The sequence below is a fragment of the Armigeres subalbatus genome, chromosome 2, assembly GCF_024139115.2.
Source record: "Armigeres subalbatus isolate Guangzhou_Male chromosome 2, GZ_Asu_2, whole genome shotgun sequence".
NCBI lineage: Eukaryota > Metazoa > Arthropoda > Insecta > Diptera > Culicidae > Armigeres > Armigeres subalbatus.
In genome coordinates, this window is record NC_085140.1 from 125518167 (window position 1) to 125543143 (window position 24977).

The 24977-nt window shown below is 39.1% G+C and overlaps 1 protein-coding gene across 8 annotated transcripts in view; it reads left to right on the forward strand.

Moving 5' to 3' along the window:
- The window catches only part of LOC134210806 (uncharacterized), a 188191-nt gene that overhangs the window by 97174 nt on the left and 66040 nt on the right, over positions 1-24977 (forward strand). For 4 of the 8 annotated variants that reach the window (XM_062687094.1, XM_062687095.1, XM_062687097.1 and 1 more), the window contains 3 exons: positions 17744-17926; positions 18004-18147; positions 18232-18365. In XM_062687094.1, coding sequence (XP_062543078.1) covers positions 17744-17926; positions 18004-18147; positions 18232-18365 — 461 coding nt within the window. Of the gene's footprint in view, positions 1-3950; positions 4108-4188; positions 4356-4831; positions 4868-17743; positions 17927-18003; positions 18148-18231; positions 18366-24977 lie in introns of those variants that run through there. The other 4 variants (XM_062687090.1, XM_062687091.1, XM_062687092.1 and 1 more) reach the window with 2 other exon arrangements.

Sequence of the window (24977 nt, forward strand, 5' to 3'; positions counted from 1 at the left end):
CAACCCGGATTCTGATGAGGATCCTACTCGGATGCTGATGGGAATTGTAGAGATTATTGTTGTTGTTCACATCAAACTTACTTTGATGCTTTCAAATCAATTAGATACTTATTGCCTTTTCAAATTGACACCAAGTGCAATTTCACTGCCACACAGGAAGCTTTCTCAGAAATGAGAAACAAGCTCATTTATCTTCCACTCATTTCATTGTGATAGGGTGAATATGGGAGATAACTCTTTTGTTTTCAAACTTTTGCAATATTTCATTATGCTGTATGTTGAAAAATAATATCACTGTTAACTAACTCTTCAAATCCTAGGGGGGGGCTAATTTTTTTTCAAGAGAAGGCTAAAGCCCCCCTAGCCTCCTCTTATTTACGCCAATGGTCCCTGCCAATGATAGTACCTGGGTAACTGATGGATGTAGGATAGCAGCAGAACGTCCGGTTCCCATCCAAAAACATGATTTCGGTTCCGTAACGCTGCATAGCCTTCCAAATAAATGATAGAATAAAAAAAACAATGTACGCTCGATGTTTTCATATTTCAAATGTGTTTTGCTGAGTGTTGAGTTGTATCGAATCAATTGAAAAAAAAAAACTTTTAAACAATTTTTCCTGATTTCTTGGAGAACATTTCAAAATAAGGAACTGCTGTTTTTCAAATAAATAAATCAAGTATATCAAAATGAAAGAAAATCACCCGTAGTCCAGAATAGAAAGAGACTTTGCGCAAAGTTATTTATTTGAAGCAATCTAAAAAACAGCGATGATCATAAACTAGATAGGTATATCGGTGGGGACGTCTGTTCTAAATATTCTTGGAAATTTTTAAAACGATCCATTTTATTTGATAGAAAAAAGCTGAGAAAACACAAAGATGTTGGATCACTGAATTTGTATGACGTAGGCAGGGATTGCATCCAAAGGAGAATGAAAATCGATAGATAGCATACTGTGAGGGGCCATCCTTAGCCGTGCGGTAAGACGCGTGGCTACAAAGCAAGACCATGCTGAGGGTGACTGGGTTCGATTCCCGGTGCCAGTCTAGCCAATTTTCGGAATGGAAATTGTCTCGACTTCCCTGGGCATAAAAGTATCATCGTGCCAGCCTCATGATATACGAATGCAAAAATGATAACTTGGCTTAGAAACCTCGCAGTTAATAACTGTGGAAATGCTTAATGAACATTAAGCTGCGAGGCGGCTCTGTCCCAGTGTGGGGATGTAATGCCAATAAGAAGAAGAAGAAGCATACTGTGAGAGACATTTTTTTGCAAGCCGTTATGATAATGAACTGATTCGGGGGCTATACTCCACGATAAATTCTTTTCAAAAAGCCTCAATTACGAGAAGCACCTGTTCTGATGATGCATTAAAACTTGGTTACACAGTTTCGTGAAATGAGCGAGAACGAAGCGTTTTATCATAGCCTCCCAATAGGGTAAAATTTCCGATAGTCGTGTGTGTTCCTATAGTTGCGGTAGTATGGTATACTCAAAACTTACAAATCAATCGCAGCAACCCAGACAGTTAGTATATCTGTTAGTTTGCGAACCGAGCCATAATATCTTTGATAGCCCTTCTAAACTGGTAAATATCATCAAAATACCTTAACATTTTTTCGTCTATGCGACAATAGTTGCGGTAGTGTTCCTATAGTTGCGAGTCCCATTAAAAAACAACGATATTCGTAATTGGAGTTGTAATTTTATGCTTTCGAATGCATATTAAAGGTAGGTGAAATTAAATTCAATATTATTCTGGGAAAATGAACAGTATTGGAACGCCCTTAGTTCCTCCACTATTGGAACATTTACCCTAGCGGATGCCGATCCGAATCGGTTTTGTTTTTGCACATGTATACAAGTTCGATAAAGATTTGAAGAGGTTTTTGCCTCTCTTTTATCATTGTTCGTTATCTATTGAGAGAGATTTCTGCAAACCCTGGACGTGGTACATAAAGTGGGAAGGAAACAAAATTCATAATCAGTTTCAGAGATTAAATAATAAAATTGTTTCATCGATAATAATTTAGACCCCCCCCCCATCTTCTTTACCAATTTTATGGCTACGTATCTGTTGGGTGGAGTCGATCATTGACGTCACGTTCAGCATTCCTGTCTGGTTGGAGACGGGAACTGAAGGGTGTACGAGAGCTACATGATAACAATCATTTAGCAATCCGCTCCAATGGCGTGACTATGGCGTGCAGCAACCAAAGCCGAGGAATCTTCATCAAGATCACAGATAGATGTCAGTAGGCAGCGATTATATCAAACCCAAACATGTTTATCTCATCTATGCTGAGATGTTTTCCTGAAAGGTAGAAGAGACAGAAACTATAATCAAATGCCTGGGAAGCCGTCAGGGGAATCATCGGCGTATAGATCACTCTGTCCACTAGACACGACGAGAAAGTTAATGTAACGTACACACGGTCAAGCAGTTTGACCAACATTGACTCCACCTCTCGTTTATTCAAACATCCATCAAGTTTCACCAACAGCGACCCGAACAATCAATTTATTCGACCAACAATATCACACACGAACGACTGAAGCGCCAGCTTGACCACCAACCATAAAAAATATATGGGAGTTTGTGCAACTTCACAACAAATGCTCAAACACGTTCAGCGAACCTTGTCTCCGCCCCCGACTACTCAAACCAAATTCAAACCGTTTTAATTTTTTCCAACCGAGTCGCCAACTGTCAAATGGTTGTTCGAACAACTTCACACACGTTCAAACAAAGCAGCAACCGAAGCGTTTTCTTGGGGGCGGAGTCAATGTTCGTCAAGCTGCTTGACTGGTGTGTACGCTGCATAATGGAACGTACACACGGTCAAGCAGTTTGACCCAGTGTTGTAAAATGTCATTTGCACTCGTTTGTATAATTTTTCCAGAAATTTTTCCAGAAGGAAGCTATCAATTCATGATGTATGACGAACTCATAGTGCTTAAGTGTGCCTACAACTTTGTCTAACAAGACATTGCTGTAAATATGTAATCTGGGGCGTGGGAGGCAAAATGTCATTCAAATGACATTATGTCAAATGACACGTGACATTTTGGAGAGTTTTCACTCTCCAGCCTAAGATGTTATATTTAGAGCAATGTACCCTTGACAAAATATAGCCCTACTCAAGCGTTATGAGTACATCGAAAATTATGCAATAAATTCGGCTTCTAAAGAAAGTTATGGACAAATTAGTCAAATGACATGCAGATGACATTTTACAAGCCTGGTTTGACCAACATTGACTCCACCTCTAGTTTATTCAAACATCCATCAAGTTTTAACAACAGCGGCACGAACAATCAATTTATTCGACCAACAATATCACACACGAACGACCGAAGCGCCAACTTGAGCACCAACCATCAAAAAATATATGGGGGTTTGTGCAACTTCACTACAAATGCTCAAATATGTTCGGCGAACCTTGACTCCACCCCCGACAACTCAAACCAAAATCAAACCGTTTTAATTTTTTCCAACCGAGTCGCCAACTGTCAAATGGTTGTTCGAACAACTTCACACACGTTCAAACAAAGCAGCAACTGAAGCGTTTTCTTAGGGGCGGAGTCAATGTTCGTTAAACTGCTTGACTGGTGTGTATGCTGCATAACAGGCGTACAGTTTCAATCAAATGGAATTAAATGGGAACTCATCTATGCCAAGTGATTATTAACAACATATATAAATGTATAATAATATACATTACATTCGTAGTTTATTCTAAGTAATCAAACAACCCTAAAATATTAAAGTGACTTGTGTCACTGAGAATGAAGAATCCAATCAAGTTGAGTGCCAATACCGAATAGTACCTACAGTGCAGTGATTTAAAAACAGCTCTCTATAATGAAACGGTTGACTGCCAGTGATTCCACACGAATGATTCTAATCAAACCATTTCTCCCCTATCGCCGTATCTGAAAACAGACGCCCGAAGTTGTACGACATGCGACACAGTATTAGCCGAACTCGAGCACATCGACGATGACACCGACTCGTTCGGTGTCGATTTCGTCAAAATCAACGACAAACGACTAGCGAAACAGTATGGCATTACGAAATTCCCCGCCCTCACCTATTTCAGGTAAGTTTGTGCGTAACGCACTAGCCCATGACCGTGACCTCTCTAGTGAATGCTTTCCTGAACCGAACCTCATCCCCATAGAGAAAAAGAACCAATCATCTACGAAGGTGACCTGATGGACGAAGCCGGCGTGTTGGACTTCCTCACGTCGCTCGAAGCAATGGACCTGCCGGATCGGATCGAGGAAGTGAACGCTAAGATCCTGTCGAAAATCATCGAGGACTCCGACTACGTAGCCGTTCTCTTCTGTAAGTTAGCGAGCAAGGCCCACTCCGTGTAGCCGCCGCCGATGTTGTATGTCTCTCAGCACTAGCTAGCCAAGAGCTGTAAACTTCAAACTGGGAATCATCTTTCACACTTTCTTACTTTCTCTTTGATGTATTTTGGACTGTAGATTATTCGGACTTTCTTTTCTCACAAAATCACCGTTTTCACGAATTAATAGAATAGAATGAACTAACATTGATTTTCACTTTCACTGACTTGTAATTAATCTGTATAAACTCGGAGTATGTTAAGGCTCGTACTAGCATTTGACCACGTCACTGTATTGGATTATTTTTATCTCATTGTTTTTTCTTTTCTCTTTTTCTCTAACTTAATTGCATTTTTTGCTTCCCACACGATATACACTGTGTGCTATAAAAAAAAACCAAACAAACAAATGTTGAATGTTGATAATGTTTGCCAATATATCGAAATCCACCTTAAACCAAACTCGTAGGCACAAATCACGAAAATTGTCCACCCGGAAACAACAGTAAGTGTACAAAGTTTTGCACCAAAATCCAACCCCCAGTTTCTGAAAAATTAAATATTGCGTTGATCCTGAATTCCAAAACCCCTGACCTCAAAAATTAATAAGTTTTATGTTGAATCTAAGACTCCATATCGAGAGAACCGGCGGCTTCCCTAGTCATCTGAAGACCATTTTTCGAGCTGATTACAAATTATTATTTGTTATGTCCGAGATGCCAAGGAACCGGTGCTCTCAATATGTTGCCTTTGGTGTATTTTTCGTTCTTTGTAATTGTTCCAAACTGTGATCAATACGTCCAAGAGCTTTCTCAATTTATGTTACCCTTCAAAATCGAATATTACGTCTCCAATCCGGTTCGCAACATCCGTGAAGCTATAACTCAACAACATGCCTTATGTTAATCGTTCTGTCACTGCATGCCTGTTTTACGGTGTAACTGCTTTTTGCGCTTTAATCTGTTATGTTTGTACTAACGTTCGTTTTTCGTTCTATCTTAAAACAATCGGACAACTTTACGTTTTGTGTATCGTTTTTCAGCATAAACAACCTCTTGAATCACCTTCTTTTCTGCCCTGGTGCGTATGCCGCTAAAGCAGGTGGTAAACGCATTTACATTTAGCCACCCAGTACTTTCAAACAATATACGATCGTTATACCGATATTCGTCATACACCAGCGTTGCTCAGTTTTTTCTTGCTCCATATTTCTTCGGAACAGGTCAGTAGCTGTATAAAAAAAAGTTCTCTGATATGCGTCTCTACGAGAAAACCGCATCCAAACACCCACGTACTCAACTCAATTCAACAACTGACCCAGTCCTCATGGTCATGGAAAAGTCTGAGCCGTTGTTGGAAAAATAGATTTTAACCTTCGGAAAATCGTGCGACCGGATCGCGGTGCACACCGAATCCGCGACAGCCGACGATGACGATCTCGATCAGTGCTGGCGATGATGGTCGCGCACACCCCACTCTCGTAAAGATGGATAAATTAACACCCACTACCTTACAACAGTCAGCAGCACCGTTCTGGTTAGTTTTCTTTTAATCGTCCTCATCGTAGCGAATGGATGACAAATGTGTTGGTCTCACGCTCCTGTTCGGCGATTAACCCTTCTTACAGATCCTTATAGCTGTTGATCAACATTCGGCTTCAATTTGGCCAGTTAGAAGATCACTTGCAAACGCATTGAATAGTGTAGGTGGACGAGCGATTGTTATGGCGGTGCTTGGAATTTACGACCTGAGCTCAAGCAATGACTTTGTTGATATTGGGGTTTGTTATATATTCCCAGATAAATCTACGAAAACGATGTTTGTTTTTGAAGCGCCACCTACGACTTCAGTTACAAAAATACTTTAAATGTTACCCCTGCTGGTTATGCGAATAGTTCTACTGGTACAAATGTTCAGCGCACAAAACAACAATAATGCCACTGCAACAGAGATTTCAATCATTTCAATATGCGAGGTGCTGAAAGAATTGTGCATGCTAATGGATTCATCATCTTATGCCATATCAGCAGCTTCTGCTATTTCCTTGAACCTCCTGGTAGTAGCGCACAGTTTGATGGCCTTATAATCGATCACAGCAGAGCTGACGATCTTCCTGCTTTAATTCAGGGGAAAATTTCATTATTCTTAATACCTTCAGCTCAGACAGAGATGCAGCCTTGTTGCGTGCAAGAACCCTGTCACTTGGATGGGAAGCATTAACTTCCTTATCCCACATTGCTGCTATCAAACCTGTGGATGCCACCGCTTGTTGTGTTGTGTATGTGAGATTTTTAATATTGTTTCATATTATTTCAAGAACCTGGTAACACCTTCTATCTTCTTCTTCGTATTCTCTTTCTCTATCTCTATCTATATATATAATATCTTTGCCTAATAAACTCTAATCTTCTCGCGGTTTTCAGCACAACATTCTGTATTCAATTCTACAAGAACTGAACGAGTATCATGGTTTTTAATCGTAAATTGTGTCTTCCTACTGCAAATCACTGTTTTTGGATGTTTTTGCATACATTTTTCCATATAAACTTCCAACGAGTTTAGCACCGCCCAAACATTGACCGATTTGGCTGAAATTTTGTCCAGAGCTTCAGGGCATCAAATAGAACCGAATAAGAGGGCGGCCCATCAAAAAATTTGAAAAAGTGTTTTTTGAGCCACCCTAATATATATATATATATATATATATATATATATATATATATATATATATATATATATATATATATATATATATATATATAAGTTAGTTTACATTTCCTTCGAGGCAATATAACTCATCAACGGATGTAACGATTTGCAAGATTTCCTCACCAATTGATTCGTCTTGGGATCAGCTGTGTTTGTGTATAGTGTTTGTAATATAGATTAATTAGAGGGGGGAAGTTGGAAAATTGTAAAACGCAACGGATTCATGACTTCTGCAGAAAGCCATCAAGCTCGAACTGAAATCGATCTAGAGTGCGACGCTGCAATTAACGAAATCATGGACAGATCAAAAAAATACCCGAACGAGAAAAAAAGAATTTACATTTTCTTTGAGGCAATTTAACTCATGAGCGGGCTTGGTAGTCATATGGCTACTGCTTCTGCCTCATACGCAGGAGGTCGTGGGTTCAATCCCAGGTCCGCTCCATTCTCCTACTTTGTATCTTTCTCTTTATTTCTCATGTTCTAGCAATCGCTAGAACTGGAAATGGACTTCCATACCGTTTCCATTACTATTCCTATACCTTCAACTTGAGTATTCTAACAGTAATCTGCTAGAATTGGAAATGGACTATAGATCTCGTTTCCTACATCCAATTAGAAATTCCATTAATTGCCTTCTCCTATCTATCACATTGGCAGCTCGTTAACCAAGACGGACCTCTGCCTCTCGAACCTAACCCAAAAATTCCAACAAATTCCGCATGAACTCGTGGCAAGTGCAGAGGTATATTCGGCTTGCAGTGGGCGAGTGATTGCATCGTCATTTCCTCCCCCTTCCCTACATTTACTTGCATTCTGACGTGGCAGACGCCAGTATGACCTAACAAATGAGATCACCAGTACTTGTACATTGAAGATGTGTGCTAGTCCCAAGCAAACATTTGTTGGTTCCCTGTGCAAGAACAGCTGATCTGGTCATAATGGAGTAGCAACTACGAGCAGTCAATCAAGCTCAAGCAAGCTCAAAGCTCAAGCTCTTTGAGGCCATTTAACTCACGAATGGCTGAACCGTTTAGCATAATTTATGCACGATTCGCTTCGTTTCAAAATGGACATGTACTAGAAACTGTTCGCAGTGATCACGAGTACCAACTCCTAAACCAGAACGCCTGAATACCCTAATTGATTTTGGTTTGGTCGTTCATCTGCAAGCGGCAAAACAAGACCATCTTTCCAATCCCGTTTTGTTGCAAGAACTGGTCACAAAACTGCCCGCTCAACTTAGATTGGATTGGGCTAGGTACAAGATTCTCCATAAGGGCGCTGCGCTTGCAGCATTTGGAAGTTTTATGAACGAACTTATTCAAGCTGCCAGCCGACCGGATTGGCTGCCAAATCTAGGGATAAGGAGAAGGCTTTTGTTCATACCAATGATGCCGCTTAAGTAGAGAATAAAAATATAGGAGCAATAAGAAGGCAGCCAAAGCCTTGTTCTATGTGCCATGCCATTGGACATCGCATAGCGGAATGTGATGAATTCAATTCTAAAACTGTAGAAGAGAGGTTGAAGATAGTGCGGCAGCAAAATTGGTGCAAAACCATGTTTAAAATTCTACCAGAAGTGGCCCTGTCGCACATGGCAATCAGATAACATTGAATTTCCTGATAGTTATCCAATGGCGATAAGAAGGCTACAGTCATTAGAGAGAAAGTTATCCAGAGATACGATGCTTCAGTCTCAAGTCTGCCAAAAAATCGAGTCAATCCCAAAAAAAACATAAGGTGTAGGTTGTTTGGGACGCGGCAGCTAAAGCGAACGGCGTATCATTCAATTCAGTTTTATTGAAAGGCCCTGATCTGTTGACTACCCTTATCTCCATTCTGTACCATTTCCGTGAGCACGAAATAGCGGTGACTGGAGATATTGAAGAAATGTTCCTCCGGATCTTGATCAAACCCCAAGATAGCCAGTCGCAGCGGTTTCTTTGGAGAGAGAGCCCAGAAGATCTACCCTCAGTGTATATTATCGATGTTGCTACATTTGGCTCGACCTGTTCCCCGAGTTCAGCTCAATTCGTTAAAAACATCAATGCGAGAGAATACAACGACACACTTCCCAGAGCATCAGCAGCAATTATTAAGGAAGATATCAAGGTAGTAAGACAGGTAAAGTTGATCCATTCCGAAGGCTTTAACTTGAGGTAATTATTGTCATACTCTAAGGATGTACTGGTTGCGATCAATGGAGAAGCAGAGGATTGGAATATCGAAGATACCAAACCATTGAACCTGATGCGGGCTGATAAAATAGAATCGATATTGGAGATGCAGTGGAAACCGTCCGAGAATGAGTTTGTCTACACGTTAACTTTCCTTGAAAAACTGAATGAGGTTGTCGATTCCGCTCACATCCCTACGAAGCGAGAAATGCTCAAATTTGTCATGAGCCTTTTTGATCCACTAGGGTTCTTTTTGGTTCTTTTTGATCCACGGTAGAATTCTAATTCAAGACGTCTGGGCTACGGGTGTCGATTGGGGGGATGTACAAGTAAACAACGAAATAGCACAAAGGTGACGATAATGGATCAGTTTCTTAGTTACCACTAATTAATGAGTTGCGGATTGCTCGATGCTACTTTCATGGGCAAGTACCTAGATGAATTTAAACAACTCCACATTTTCGTGGATGCTAGCGATGCGGCGTATGCCTGCGTTGCCTACTTGCGCACAGACGGAGGAAATGGAGTGCAATTGGCGCTTGTGGGTGCTAAAGGAAAAGTGGCTCCTCTTAAAGTATTGTCTATCCCTCGACTCGAATTAATGGCAGCAGTGATAGGAGCTCGAATGGCAGACTCAATAACTACTTCGCATTCCTACAAAATAGCCGATGCTTATCTGTGGTCAGACTCGTCAACGGTCCTAGCTTGGATTAACTCAGACCACAGAAAATATAATAAGTTTGTAGGAGTTAGAATTGGAGAAATTCTATCTAACCCAGCCGTTGGTGCAACTAAGTGGGGGAATGGACCAAACTTCAATTCAAACAGCCGTTGGTTTTCTGGACCCTCCTACCGACACGAAAGCGCGTGGCCACGAAACGTCGACCGATGAAGAAGTGATAAGCATACACAACTTTCATCGTACAGTGAATGTCTCATTCATAGAATTCACGCGTATTCATAAATGGGAACGAGTGCTGAGAACACATACTTACGTAATGAGATTCATCACCAACGTCAAGGGACGCCGGAGTGAACAAGCAACTGAAAACGGAGTATTGACTCAAGACGAGCTGCGAATCGCCGAAAGAGAGCTTTGGAAGCAGCTTCAAGCTAAAGTCTACGGCCAGGAGAGACAAGTACTCTGGGAACGCAAGGAAGTCCTGACTCACGTCACAACATGGTACCAAAATCGAGCCCAATCTACAAGTTATGGCCATGTATGGATAATAACGGTGTAATAAGAATGGGAGGCAGGATTGGAGCAGCGTGGTTTGCTACTCCTGAAGCTAAATACCCGGTCATACTACCAAAAACTCATCTGACGACTACGCCTATTGTAGACTGGTATCATCAACACTCCTTAGCCGTGCGGTAAGACACGCGGCTACAAAGCATGACCATGCTGAGGGTGACTGGGTTCGATTCCCGGTGCCGGGCTAGGCAATTTTCGGATTGGAAATTGTCTCGACTTCCCTGAGCATAAAAGTATCATCGTGCTAGCCTCATGATATACGAATGCAAAAATGGTAACCTGGCTTATAAACCTCGCAGTTAATAACTGTGGAAGTGCTTAATGTACACTAAGCTGCGAGGTGGCTCTGTCCCAGTGTGGGGATGTAATGCCAAAATGAAGAAGAACCTTCTAAAGTTAGGCGAAACATCAAAATTGTGAGCATTTTTTGTTCAATTTTAAATTTTGTACAAAAACGGGCTTGGTGGTCATATGGCTACCGCTTCTGCCTCATACGCAGAAGGTCGTGGGTTCAATCCCAGGCCCGTTCCATTCCTCCTACTTTGTATCTTTTCATATATCACAATCGCTAAAACTGGAAATGGGCTATCCCTATACCTACAAACTTGATTAGTTCTAACAGCTAACAGTTAGAACTCGAAATGAGCCAAAAAGGTCTTTTCGGCATCCAATTTAGAATATACACCACCCTTCCATTACTACACATTGGCAACCCGTTAACCAAGACGAACCTCTGCCATACAACCTGACCCCCATATTCCAATAAAATTCCGCAGGAACTCGTGGCGAGTGCAGAGGTGCTCTCGGCTTGCAGTGCGCGAGTGACTGCATCATCAATTCCTTCCCATCCCCGATGACCGTGAGGACGTGGCCAGCGCCGTTATCCACCAGAGCTCTCAGACTGTGCACATTGAGGTTGAAGAGCAAATCCCATGCTTCCATTCATTGGTTCCCTGTGCAATTGCGATTGTTCACCAATCAAAAAAAAAATTTTTTTGTACAAAGTTTACAACATCAGAATCTGATATTCCATGCAGGGAAAGGACTTTTCAAGAGTTTTCTTTTCTACTGAGGGATCTCTGCAAGTGTCGATAATGGGAGGTGTCCGGCGCTGGGGTATCTCCCCTTACAGGGTTTAAGTCAGCACACGTAGCCAAAGGCAGATATGCATCCTGAACAGAACTTGAGCCAAGAGCGTGCCTTGGTGTTCTTAGTTTTGAACTCTGAACACTGTTCAGTGTGCACTGGGTTGGTACGCAAGCAAAACGATCATGGTAACTAAGATTCCTTAGATTTGGAACTATGCAAAAACATACGAGCATGCTTGTTTTCTATCCGTTAGATGCCCACATGTTCCATTACCAGCCGAAAAATGTGTAGCATGCCGTCACTTGCATGCAGCATGCCGTGCAGTGTTCAGAACGTTTTGAACACGAACACGCGTTCAGTCTCAAAACTGTCTAATATGAAATATAATCTTTTTTCTTCATATAAGCAAACTGAGTATGAGTGCAACAATTGTACCATACCATACCATTCCTTGAATTACACAGCATGAGCTTGCAAGCGTACCAAAGGTGTAGAACCTCTGTTCAAAAACGTCGGAAGACACTAGGTCCAGAAGGAAAAATGCAAAGGAAGAAGAAGGAGCAAATATAGAACAGGGAGGAAGGAGTAACAAAAAAGGAATTAGGGAGAAGGAAAAAAGAAGAAGGAAGAAAATAGGAAAAAAGAAATAAGGAAGAGAAAAGAAGTAAAAAGGAAGAAAGAATAAGAAAGTGGAATGTAGAAGATAGAAGGAAAAAATTGAAGAAAGAAGAAAAAGAGGAAGAAGGGAGAAGAACGAAGGAAGAAGAAAGAGAGAATAAGGAAGAAAGGCGAATGTAGAAGGCAGAAGGAAGAAGGATGAGGGAAGATATAAGTTGAAAGAAGTAGGAAGGGAAAAGAAAGAACGAAAAAGAAGGAAGTGAGAAGAAAGAAGGATGAAAGAAGAAAGATTAAGAAAACAAGAAGAAGGAAGAGTGAAGAAAAAATAAGGGAGAAAGATAAAGAATGAAAGCAAGAAGGAAGAAGGGAAGAGATATATAGAAGAAGAAAGCAGAAAAAAGGAAAAAGAATACGGAAGAAGAAATAAGAAAGAACAAAATAGCAAGAAATATGAAGGAAGAAATTTTAAGACACTTTATCAAAGACACCAATCGGATCCCCCTCCCCCTAAATGGTGGAAAGATTGAACGAACTATAAGTTCGTCATACCTCAGGAATGATTGCTACCTTCAGAAAAAAGTTCTGGGCAAATTATACAAACGAGTGCAAATGACATTTTACAACACTTGTAGGGATTATCACGCCTATCTAGAGAGTAGGAGGTTGAGGGTTCGAGTCCCTCCAAGACACGTGGATTCTTTTTCGCAAATTTCATATCAATTTGTTCATTTCGAAACATATGCTGTGCATATGCACAGCCAAGATATTTAACAAAAAAAATGGTTTTCGTACGGCCGAGTAATATGCAATAAATTGCATTCTAAGTAGTTGAAACAGCGACCCATTCTCACCCCCAGACCCATTGTCACCCCCGATGGCGGTACTGAAATGAATTCCCTTAAACATGTGTACTTTACGATCCAATCATATTCAGAAATAGGGTATCCAGTATTCATAATATATGAAAGTTCAAAACAACTCTAAACATTTCGGGCTCACAAATTCTCCTTGAAATGTTTGTATTTTGTTTGAAATTCCTTTATTCAATTCGGAAACTCGATAATAACATTAATACTTTATTCAGTATTGTGATTTTTTTTAATGGTTACCAGATTCTTTTGAGGGTCTTTATATTTTTCACCATTTTAGAATGTGTAGTTTTTAAAATCGTAAACCACTCTTCAGATTTTTTTTTGAGATGCTCGTTCTTTATAGCAGTATAAATTTACTCTAGGATGCCAAAATCTGGAATTAACTTGGGAAATGAAAGATTAGTTTTATATTTTAATAATGCTCCTCGAAAACCCTCTTTTCGGACTTCACTCGGAATTTACTCCAGAATTCCATTCGGAAATTAATTTGAGGGTTCCTGGGCCCTCCTTAGCCGTGCGGTAAGACGCGCAAAACGCGCAAAGCAAGACCATGCTGAGAGTGGCTGGGTTCGATTCCCGATGCCGACCTAGGCAATTTTCGTATTGGAAATTGTCTCGACTTCCCTGGGCGTAAAAGTATCATCGTGTTAGCCGCATGATATACGAATGCAAAAATGGTAACTTGGCTTAGAAACATCGCAGTTAATAACTGTGAAAGTACTTAATGAACACTAAGCTGCGAGGCGGCTCTGTTCCAGTGCGGGGAGATAATGCCAATAAGAAGAAGAAGAAGAAAAAGAAGAAGAAGGTTCCTCCAGGATATCTTCCAAGAGTTCTTTCAGGAATTCTCTCATCCTGTAATTTCTTCAGCAAGCCATCTGGGAATACTTTTAGGATTTCATCTGGGAAATTCTCCATTAATTCCTCCTGGTATTTTCCTGGAATTCCTTCATATATTTCTCCGGAAATTCCTTCAGGAACTTCTCCAATAACTATTTCAGGAGTTCCTTGTGGGAATTCCTCCGGAAGTGCTTGAGGGAGTTCCCCCGGGAGCTCCTCCAAGAACTTCACAGGGAATTCCTGGAGGATATTTGGCAGGAATATCACGAGAAATGGGATTTCGGAAGTTCCTTAAAAAATCAACTCCAGGTATGCCACCGGCTGTTCCTCTGAAAATTCCTCCAGGAGATCCACCAGTAGTTCCTCCGAATTTTCTTCAGGAATTCATTTAGGCTTCCTTTAGGAATTTATCTACAAATTCCCCCAGAAGTTCCTCCGAAAATTTCTCTGTGAGTTCCTCCGGGAGGTCCTCTAAGAATTCTTCCAGATGTTCCTCCTGCAATTCTTACGGAAGTTCACTTGGGAGATCATCCGAGAGTTTTTCTGAGAGAATTCTTTCTGTAGTTCTTCAAGAAATTCCTCCAGAAGTTCCACCGGCAGTTCCTAAAAGAATCGCTCTGAGAACTTCTCCGGGAATTCCCCCGGAAATTCCTTCGGTAGTTCCTCCGGAAATGAATCTGGAAGTTCAGGGAAACACCCGGAGGAACTGCCAATGAAACTCCCGGAAGAACTCTCGTAGAAACTGCCGGTAAAACTCTTCGAGGAATTTCAGGAGGAACTCCTAGAAGAATTCTTATAGGACCTCCCGGAGAAACTCCGAGAGAAACTATCGGAAGAACTTCGGGAGGAATTTCCAGCTTAATTTCTGAAGCAAGCCCAAATGATTTCCCGGAAAAAGCCTGTATGATTTCCTGTAAGAGCTACTGGTGTAACTCCCGGAGGTATTTGAGGAACTGCCGGTTGAACTACCGGAGGAACTCTCGGAGGAATTCTCGAAGTAACTCCCAGAGGAATTTGTAAAGCAACTCCCGGGAGAATTTTCAGAGGAACCCCCGGAGGAACTACTAGAAGAATTCTCCAAAACAATCTTGGAGAATTTAGATAAATCTAGTCTAGCTGGAACCTTTGTAGGGGTATGTAGCTGGATCATCATCATCATCATCATCAGACCTCGCGTAGAATTCCCTGAGGAGCTCCCAGAGAAATTCTCGGAGGGGCTTCTGGAGGAATTTCTATATTAATTCCTGAAGAACCCTAAATGAATTCCAGAAAGTCTGAATGAATTGCCTGAGAGAATTCTGGAGAAATTCAAAGGAACCTCCGTAGTGGGCGTGCGGTTAGCGACGTCAATCGTCTAGACGCACGTGCTGTGGAGTGTGGGTTCGATTCCCGCCCCGGTAAGGAGAAAACTTTTCGTAAAGCGAAAAGTTCTCCACTGGTCTACTGGCTGTTGTGTAAATGTTCTGTCCGTTGTCTCATGTTACATGTTTAGTGTTCAGTCTGTGCGACCTCTGGTCGAAGACGGTGATTCTGTCTTTTTCTTTAGAAACTGCCGATAGAACTACCGGAAAAAATTTGTAGAAGAATTTTCCCAATCAACACCGAACAATTTCCTGGTGAAACCCAAAATAGCTTAACGCTCAAAGTTCAGACTTCTACTTCAGTGAAGTCCATTAGATTATTTTATGAAAGAATGCACCTTTCTGCCAAACGCCCATTTCGGCCAAACGACCTATACGGCCAAATCATCTACTCGGCCAAACGACTTTATCTTGCAAATTACCTGTTCAACAAAACGAAATTTTTGACCATATGTCGATTTGTGCCATATTAATTCCGGCTAGAAGGTTTTCGGCCAAATGACATATTCGGTCAAACAACTTTCAGCCCTTCCTTGTGCAAAAATTTGAAAATATTTAATAATATTTCTAGTGCAAAATCCAAAGTTTTTCTATGAAAACTCCTAAGAATCTCTCACAAAAAAAACGAAAAATCTTTCCTGAAAATTCCGAATAAATTCCCGTAGAGATTCTGGGGTATTTCCAGTGGAATTCTTTCATGTACCACGAGAAAATATTCAAAGTTCAAGCGGAATTAATTTTTTAGGTAATTCCCAATGGATTTTTTTACTTTCTGATGGAAGTTTGCATTTTTATGCATATTTATAGTCGATATGCATACAGATAATCAGAATGTGATACCCGTACGTGTTTAATTTTTAGTTGCCCAGTAACCCAATACTAAGGAATCAGCACTTCAACCTATCGCCGTTCCCAACCAGTTGTCCACAATTTACATTAGAGAATATTTTTCCCGAGCCAAAACGCTAAACCAAACAATCGCGAGTCCCATTTGTTTGTTATTCTCTAAATCAATAAAACAGTAGATTGCCCTGAAAATCTACTCGATTGCCAATAGCGAATTATAATATCACCTCTTTCGACCGGACCCATCCCGACCGCAGAACGGGAACGTGTGTAAGATGAGAAACCATTAGCATCGGCGGTAACCAAGAGAAAGTCAGTTCATTTTTTAATGGGAAGATTCTATTTTTACTTACTTCTGGTAGGCGGTCGTTTTTCTTTCTATGAGCAAAAAATTAAACAGATATTTAGCTTACTGGTCCATTATGTCGAGTCCATTACTGAGCTCTGGTGTGCTGCTATAGGCGAAGCCGATCGGTACATACTCATATTACGGTGTGAGCATTGTGTTTGCTATCACCTTCCTACGGAGCACACACAGTCGAACATTCTACGATCTTATGGAAAAAAAAAAGATTTTCATCCGAAAAATTACAGAACTTATCTTTTACCCTATTTTTACGCTCGTTGATACAAAACAACCTGTTTGCAGTGAATTTCTGTCACGCATTCGCCGTTGGGTGGTCGCACTTACCACCACTAACCAGCTCGAGTCGTTCGATGAGCACCGCAATTTGCACACCGCGTAGTAAATTACATCACATCGCATCGCTACTGTGTGGGGGCCGGGACTATTTTTAGGATAATATTCACAGCAGTCGCACACATCCAAACGCTTGAAATACATCGGCACTCAGCGCCAACCAACCGTTTCCATGATCGTGATCGTCTTCTTGCACCACCACCGCGTTTTTTTTTGTGTGATTGATCACTCGCCAACAACCAAACATAATGCAGTTTTGACAAACCATTAAGCCGTTGAACAGCCCCCTAAATGCATGGAATCAATTTAATTATTTCAATCATTGTAAATTCCTCATTCACCTTCAGAGGTTCCAATAATCAATCGTTTAGTCAAATAGCACTCAGTCATATTTCTAGTGACACAATTGATAGTCAATCCACACATTTGAAAGTAATTATATGCCTGTTAAAACGCAGCAAAGATGTTCTTTGTTGAGTTATGTGTTAATGAAATACCAAAATGCTGGAATTGGATTTACTTATGATGTTAGCAAGAAATTGAAATATGGCGGTCACATATGTAGGTGAGTTTCAACGGCCTGACTGTCGACAAACTTCGTCCGTCCCTACTGACGAACATGGACGATCACTCGCGAAAAGTCCAACGCAACGTCCCAGTAGCGACCCATGCAAAGTGTGTACCTCTCGTTTGTATCCCTATCTCTGTACTACATCTGTCCACAAACTTCCCTCTGACGTCACCACTGGTTTGTTCGAGCACCTCTTGATTAAAACCACCATACCACCCTAACCCCAGAACCCCGCTTGTCGAGTGAACCAGCGAAAGTACTACTCCGTACTGCAACGACGATATCGCGTCTTCTACCTGAGCGTAACTAACCCACCTTGACCCCGCCCATTCCACCGCAGATCAGCCCGAGTGCAGGAAGTGCATCAAGGCCCTCCAAGAGCTGGAGAACATCGATGACGAAGCCGATGAACTGGACATCGGTTTCGTCAAGATCCACGACGAGGCCCTGGCCGAAGAGTACAACCTGGGACCACTGCCAAAGCTGGTGTACTACCGGCATCAAACTCCGATCGTGTACGAGCGTAAGTTTGTCCTGGTGGTTTAGTGTTCGAATCAAATATCTAAGGTAGATGCTTTCGTTCGGTATTTGATTCACTAGACGAACTTCAACGGGAGGAAGACGTGTTGGAGTGGCTCGTGGAGAACAAGGCTACCGGCGATGAGGATGATGTGATAGAGGAGGTCAATGCCAAGACACTGAAGACTCTGATTGCCAACATCGATAATTTGGTTGTGTTGTTCTGTAAGTTTTATCATTTGAAAAATATTTGACAGGCACAAATTGGAATAACAAAAATGTATCTGTTTTTTCACCTTTTTAACGCAGATGATGACGGAGACGATGAATCGGAAAACGTCCTTCACGAGCTGGAGAACATCGACGATGACTGTGCCAAGCACGGAATTCAGTTCGTCAAGATCGACGATGCTAAGGTGTCCAAGGAGTACGGCATCGACGATGTGAGTAACTTATTCTAATAAGATTATTGTAAATATTTTGTTTGGCATTGACTAAGGATTGGGAGGAAGAGATTCAAACACATGAGGGAATAGAAGATGTTGTGTCTCCCACCTACAAAAAATGCAATTAGCTACATTATTGCTTGAAATACCGTGTACTCACGCTGCTGATGTCGTGAAAGAAGCAGAGTGTGAGGTTAAATAATCAGAGTGAGTAAAATGGTCATGTATCCTTTTTGGCTACATCTATAAAATTTTGATATGCATTCCACTTGTGTTTATGTTTGCTCCATACAGTAAAAACAAATGCATTCACATAACGAAAATTCCTCTGGTAATTAATGATTTATTGTGAATAATGACTTTGTGACCTTTTACGTATGATAACTTTCCAATACAGAAGTTGTAGAAATATGACCTTTCCTTGCGAAGAAAACTTAAAGAAATTTGGAGTTTACTTGGGAAATAGGCTTCCAAATTTCCGGAGAACATAATTTAAATTTCGTCGAAAAACTTTTACAAGTTTTCTCGGGAAATTATTCTGGAATGTTTTCTGAATTTCTTCGGGGAATTCCTCGAAATTTCATCGGGAAATTATTCTGAATTCCCTTGGTATACCTTTTCGAGTTTCATCAGGAGATCCTTTCAAATTTACTCATAAAATATATTCGAATTACTGCGGTAAATTCAGAATTTCATAGCAAAATACTTCCAAATTCCCACGGGAAAGTTCTTCCCTAAAATTCCAGAGGAAATTCTGAATTATTTCTCAAATAAATTCGTAGGAAATTCGTAAGAATTTCAAAAGTAAATTAGCAAGAATTTCTTTAGGTAATTTCCAGAAAAAAAAATCCTAAGGAAATTCGGAATAATTTCCGTGGAAGTTTGAAAAAAATCATCGAAGGAATTAAGAACGATTATATGTCATTTGCCGAAAAACCATTTGTCAGAATGATTTTTAAAGTGGTTAAATAAAAGACAAAAAATCATGGATCTGAGCCATTTGGTACACAGGTTTTATATGGAACAATAATCATAATTTTGACCAGCGTCAAAATTAAAGGTAATTTTGCATAACGGGGATAAGGATTTTTAAACATAATAGACAATTTTCGGAAGCATGGCTACTATTTATAAAAAAAAACATTCATGTTGGCCTGATACCAAACAAATTGTTTACGAGTGGATATCACATTTCTTTGTCTGATTTCGGACGCAGACCTCATTTCAAAGATGGAATTGACATTGCCTTGGAAACTCGTGCTTGTAGTCGTAACGAAAGGATGATTTAATTTCTTTGCTTATACCAAGCTTTCTGCGAAAGGAATATTTCATCTTAACTTCTACTGGACAACTGTATTATTTCATTGTAGAAATTATATCTACGAGGGAGTTATTCCGAACAAACTCGACAAACATCTAAAGAAAAGATCACATTTAAGAGGGTTAGAAGCGGAGAGGTGTAAGCGACATTTTAGTTAAAATTTAGTATACTACAGCAAAAAATGCTTTGGTTTTAGAGCTTTGCGACAATATGTTGATACAGTTTGTACGTTGTTTGTAATAAATGTCAAAATTCATAGAAAATTAATATTGTTTTGAACTTTCATACAAATTGTATAAAACAAAAAAAAATATACAAAAACTTTATCCCTACTTTTCTGGAAACTAAGTTTTTGTCATTTACTTCCTCATTTATCACTTAGCCGTACCCTAGCTGAATGCCTTCTTTTAAAGAAGAAATCACATCCACCATTGCCTTAATCCGGACAAGCGCCTACTTATAAAATAAGCATCACATTCACCATTGCCTTAATTCTGGCAAACGCTTACTTTCAAAGAGAGGATTTTATTCAGCATTGCCTTTATTCGGGTAAGCGCCAACTTTTAAAAAAGGAATCATATCCACCATTACGTTAATCCGGGCAAACACCTACTTTTAAAGAAGGGGTATCATCCACCATTGCCTTATTCCAAGCAAGTGCCTACTTCTAAAAAAGGGATCACACCCTCCATTAAATATACCGGACAAACGAATACTTAAAAAAAGCTTTCACATCTACCGTTGCCTTATTCCGGGCAAGCGCTTACTTATAAAGAAGGGATCATATTCCGCATTACGTTAATCCGTGCAAGTGTCTACTTTCAAAAAACGGATCACATCCACCATTTTCTTAATCCAGGCATCGGCCTGGCCAAACGAGCATGAGTATGAGTATGAGCATGATTGACCGCCCGCGGTTGCTACTCCGTTATTGCGAGATCAGCTATAATTACACAGAGAACCAAGAGATGAAGTTTGGGACTAAACATCATCTTCAATGTGTAAGAACTGATGACCCAAAAAAAAGGAATTCCAACGCTGGTCGTGTCCTAATGCAGGTCAATTAAGGAATAGGTAGGAAATTGTTGACATGATACTCGTTTTGATAGAAGCCGACAAGTCATCTGCACTTCCACGAGAAATCACTGGAATGTTGAATATTTGGGGTAGGGAGTGTTGCAGGGTAAACGGTCTGCCGTGTATAACGTGTAGTTTGATTTAAAACAAAACAAAAATCGAACGAACGCTAAATATTTTAATCGATCGATGTAGTGCGGTCGATCTACACAACTGGATGCGAACTAAATTTTCTCTTTCTGATCAATTTGGTTGCAGTACAAAATTTCGGTGACCGGCCGCTTTCCGCACAAAGCAAAACTGAATTTCGATGACTGGCCGGACCCTTACTGGAGAAACACGACTGGACAAGAAACAAACTTTCACTTTCTGTTTAATTTACTCACCCGCGCAAAGCGGAACAAAATTTCGGTGACCGGCCGATCGTTTTGCTTTCCGGGCAAAGCTGAACTAAATTTCGATGACCGGTCGATCCGCTTGCTGGAGAAACATCCCGGGCAACGGCCTAGCCAAAAGCATTTTAAAAACAAACTCAAATGAAATTTATTAGGGAATTCGGGAAATTAAACCAAATGAATTTGGAAAAAAATCTCGAGACCACGGGAATATGGAAAATTTTCCAGAGAGTTCAGGCTCGTTTGGCCGAATAGATGAAATTTACTCCATTATTAAGTGTGTGAAGTGAGAGGTGAGAAATGAGCAATGAGATGTTCGAAATGAGAGATAAGATATGACTAAAATAATAGCTCCCCCTAAAAAATTAGAAATTTTCCACAAAAATTTGGGAAATAGCCAATGCAAAAATCAGGGAATGAGCAATAAATAAAGATAATATTACCACAAATAATGCAAAATTTCCATAAACAATTAGGAAATTTTCCACAAAACAAAAATAAATTAGCGCTTTTAAAAGTAAAAATTGCAATTATAAAAGAAGAATTTTCCATAAAGCAATCAAAATGTTCGAAATTTTCCACAAAAAATTAAAAAACTTTCCTCGAAAAAATCAATAAAAATATGAAAATTTCCATAAAGAAATATAAAAAACAATAAAACTGAGCATTTTTCCATAGATGACCCCTTTTTTAAAAGCGTGTAAAGTTCATAGAAAATTTTTAGTAATTCTCGCTGAGGCCGGGCCACTTTTTGCACGAGGTTCTTAAAAATGCATAAATTTATATACTTTCGAAAGCTTTCGGCGAGTATATTAAGGATCCGAGTTAAAATCTTCAGAAAGCCTCGTTAGTTATACACGAAATCATTTTAATGGACCCCACGATTTTTGTCAATTTTTGACTCACAAAAACTGTCATAACTCCAACATTTCTCAAGCGATCATAGAGATCAACATATCGTTGGAAAGAGGAAGAGTGTATCCTCAATAAAAATAGAAGAATTTGCAATAATGAAAATAGTACATAACTTTTAATAGAAAAAAACATACACCTGAGATTTTTGGACACAATGCACAATAAGCTAAGATTTCCATCGATGTATTAATATTCCAAATCAATGGTTGCGAACCTGGCAAAAAAATAGTTTTCAAAAAGAAATCCAAGATGGCGGCCAAATTCACTACGGCTACTATTTTCATTATTACGGCTACATTATTGAGGATACACTCCTCCTCTTTCCAACGATATGCTGATCTCTATGATCGGTTGAGAAATGTTGGAGTAATGACAGTTTTGGTGAGTCCAGAATTGTCAAAAATCGAGGAGTCAATTAAAATGATTTCGTGTATAACTAACGAGGGGTTCATCTTTCTGAAGAATTTAACTCGGATTCTTAATATACTCGCCGGTCTCAGCGAGAATTACCCTTTATCAATTTTATTGTTTTTTTTTGTATTTTTAAAGGAAATTTTGTATTTTTTTCGTGGAACATTTTGATTTCTTTATGGAAAAATCATCTTTTATAATTGCTATTTTTGCTTTTAAAAGTGTTAATTTATTTTTGTGAATTAATTTTTGTGGAAAATTCTCAATTATTTATGGGAAATTTACGTTATTTGTGTTTTTTTTATTCATAAACCTGATTTCTTTCTTGGCAATTTCCATTTTTTTAGTGGAAATTTTCTAATTATTAATGGAAATTTTATTTTACTGCTGATAAGACATTCGATATGAGTTGTGAGTTGTAAGAAGCGAATAATGAAAATGGAGAATTAAGTAGTGAAAAGTAAGAACTGAGCAATAAGAAATGAGACTTAAAGAATAAGGTGAGAAAATGAAGAGTGAGAAATAAGAATCAAAAGTAACTGGTAACTGGCAAGTAAGAAGTGAGACTTGAAAAATGAGAAGTAAGTGGTAAGAAGAAAACAAGAAAAAAAAAAAGAAAAATGCATGAAAAAGAACGAGGAAGAAGAAAGAGAAAGGAATAACAAAGAAGAAAGAAGAGCATAGAAAAAGAGAAGTAGAAAGAATAAAGCAGTAAAAAGGTGAAAAATAAGAAAAAGGAAAAAAAGAGGAAGAAAAAAGAAGAAAAGAAGGAAGGAGAATGAGAACGAAAGAAAGGAGGAAGAATGAAAAAGGAAGAAAAAAAGAAGGAAGAAGGAAAAAAGAAAAAGAAAGACAAGAGAAGAATAAAGGAGGAAGAGTTAAAAGGAAAAAGCAAGACGGAAGGAGGAAAAAAATAATGAAAAAAGAAAAAGGAAGAAAGAAGAAGGTAGAGCGTAAAATGAAATAGGAAAATGGAAAGTGAAGAAGGAGAGCGTAAGGATTAATTTCTCATTTTTCAATTATGTTTCCTCACTCACTTCTTGCTTCTGACTACTTATACCTCACTCCTCACCTGTAAATTTCATATTTCACTTCCCACTTCTCAATACTCATATCTCATATGTCACATCTCTCACTTCTCTTATCTTACTTTCTAATTCACACTTCGCAATTGTCACAGCCACCCAGTGACGGGAAATGTCCTCTCGGTGTTATGAAAATAATTTGCTAATAACTATTTTTCACAAATTATTTACAATTATGTTTTTTTTTGTATATAAACAACAGAATGATTACAATCTCATTACTATAACAAAAAGATTGTTTTGACATTTACTTCTTAATTCTTATGTTGGGTAAGATGTGAGAAATGTCTCATTACTCCCGAAAATTTAAGGAATTTCCTGAGAAAATTGAAAACATTTCTAAAAGAAAATTAAAAGGATTTCCCAAAGAAATTTGAAAGAATCTTCTGAGCAAATAAGTAAGAATTTTCCAGTGAAATACGAAGGACTTTTCCGAAGAAACGTAGAAAAAATTCTCAAATAATAAATTGAGATTTTTTCCGTAGAAATGCGAATGAATTTCTCGGTAAAGAAATTTGGAATATTTACCAAATAAATTCGAAAGAATTTCCAAGAAAATTCAAAAAAATCTCCCAGGAAAATTGAAAAAAAATTACGGGAGAAAATTTATAAGAATGCCCCGAAAAAAATCGATAGAATTTCATAAGAAAATCCAATTCAATTATCCAATACAATTTGAAAGAATTTTCCTATGCAGTTTGAGAAAAAAATCCAAGAAATTTAAAAGAATTGGCCTAGAAAATTCAAAACAATTTCCCGAGGAAGTTCAAAAGAATTTCCCGCAACATAATTGGCTGATGAAATTTTGAAATATTTCCCGAGAAAATGCGAAATATTTTCCAAAGAAAATTCGAAACAATTTCCCAAGTGAATGCGAAAGATTTTCGGAACAAATTCACCCAAGAAAATTTTTACAAAGAAATTCTCAAGAATTTCTCGAGGCAATTCTAAACAATTTCCCAAAGAAATTCGAAATAAACTTCCGAGCTGACAACGCCAGTGATGAAGTAGTGAGTGGCAAGAAGTAAAATGTGATAAATGAAAAAGTGAGAAGAAAAAATAAGAAGTGAGAGATGAAAAGTAAGAAATGGTTATTGGAAAGGGAGTTAAGCGAAACTTAAGAAAACAGGAAGAAGGATGATCAAAAATTGGGAAATTTTCCAGAAAAAAATCGGTAGATTTTCCCGAAAGAAATCGAAAGAATTTCCCGAGAGAATTCGATATAATTTCCCATTGAAATTTAGAAAACCTTCCTGAGGAAATTCGAAATAATTTCCCCAGGAAATTTGAAAGGATTTCTCGAGAAATTTGGAAAGAATTTCTCATGGAGTTAAAACAAAGTATCCCGAGTAAGTTAAAGAATTTTCCTAGAGAATCAGGAAAAATTTCCGACAGCAAGAGTTTC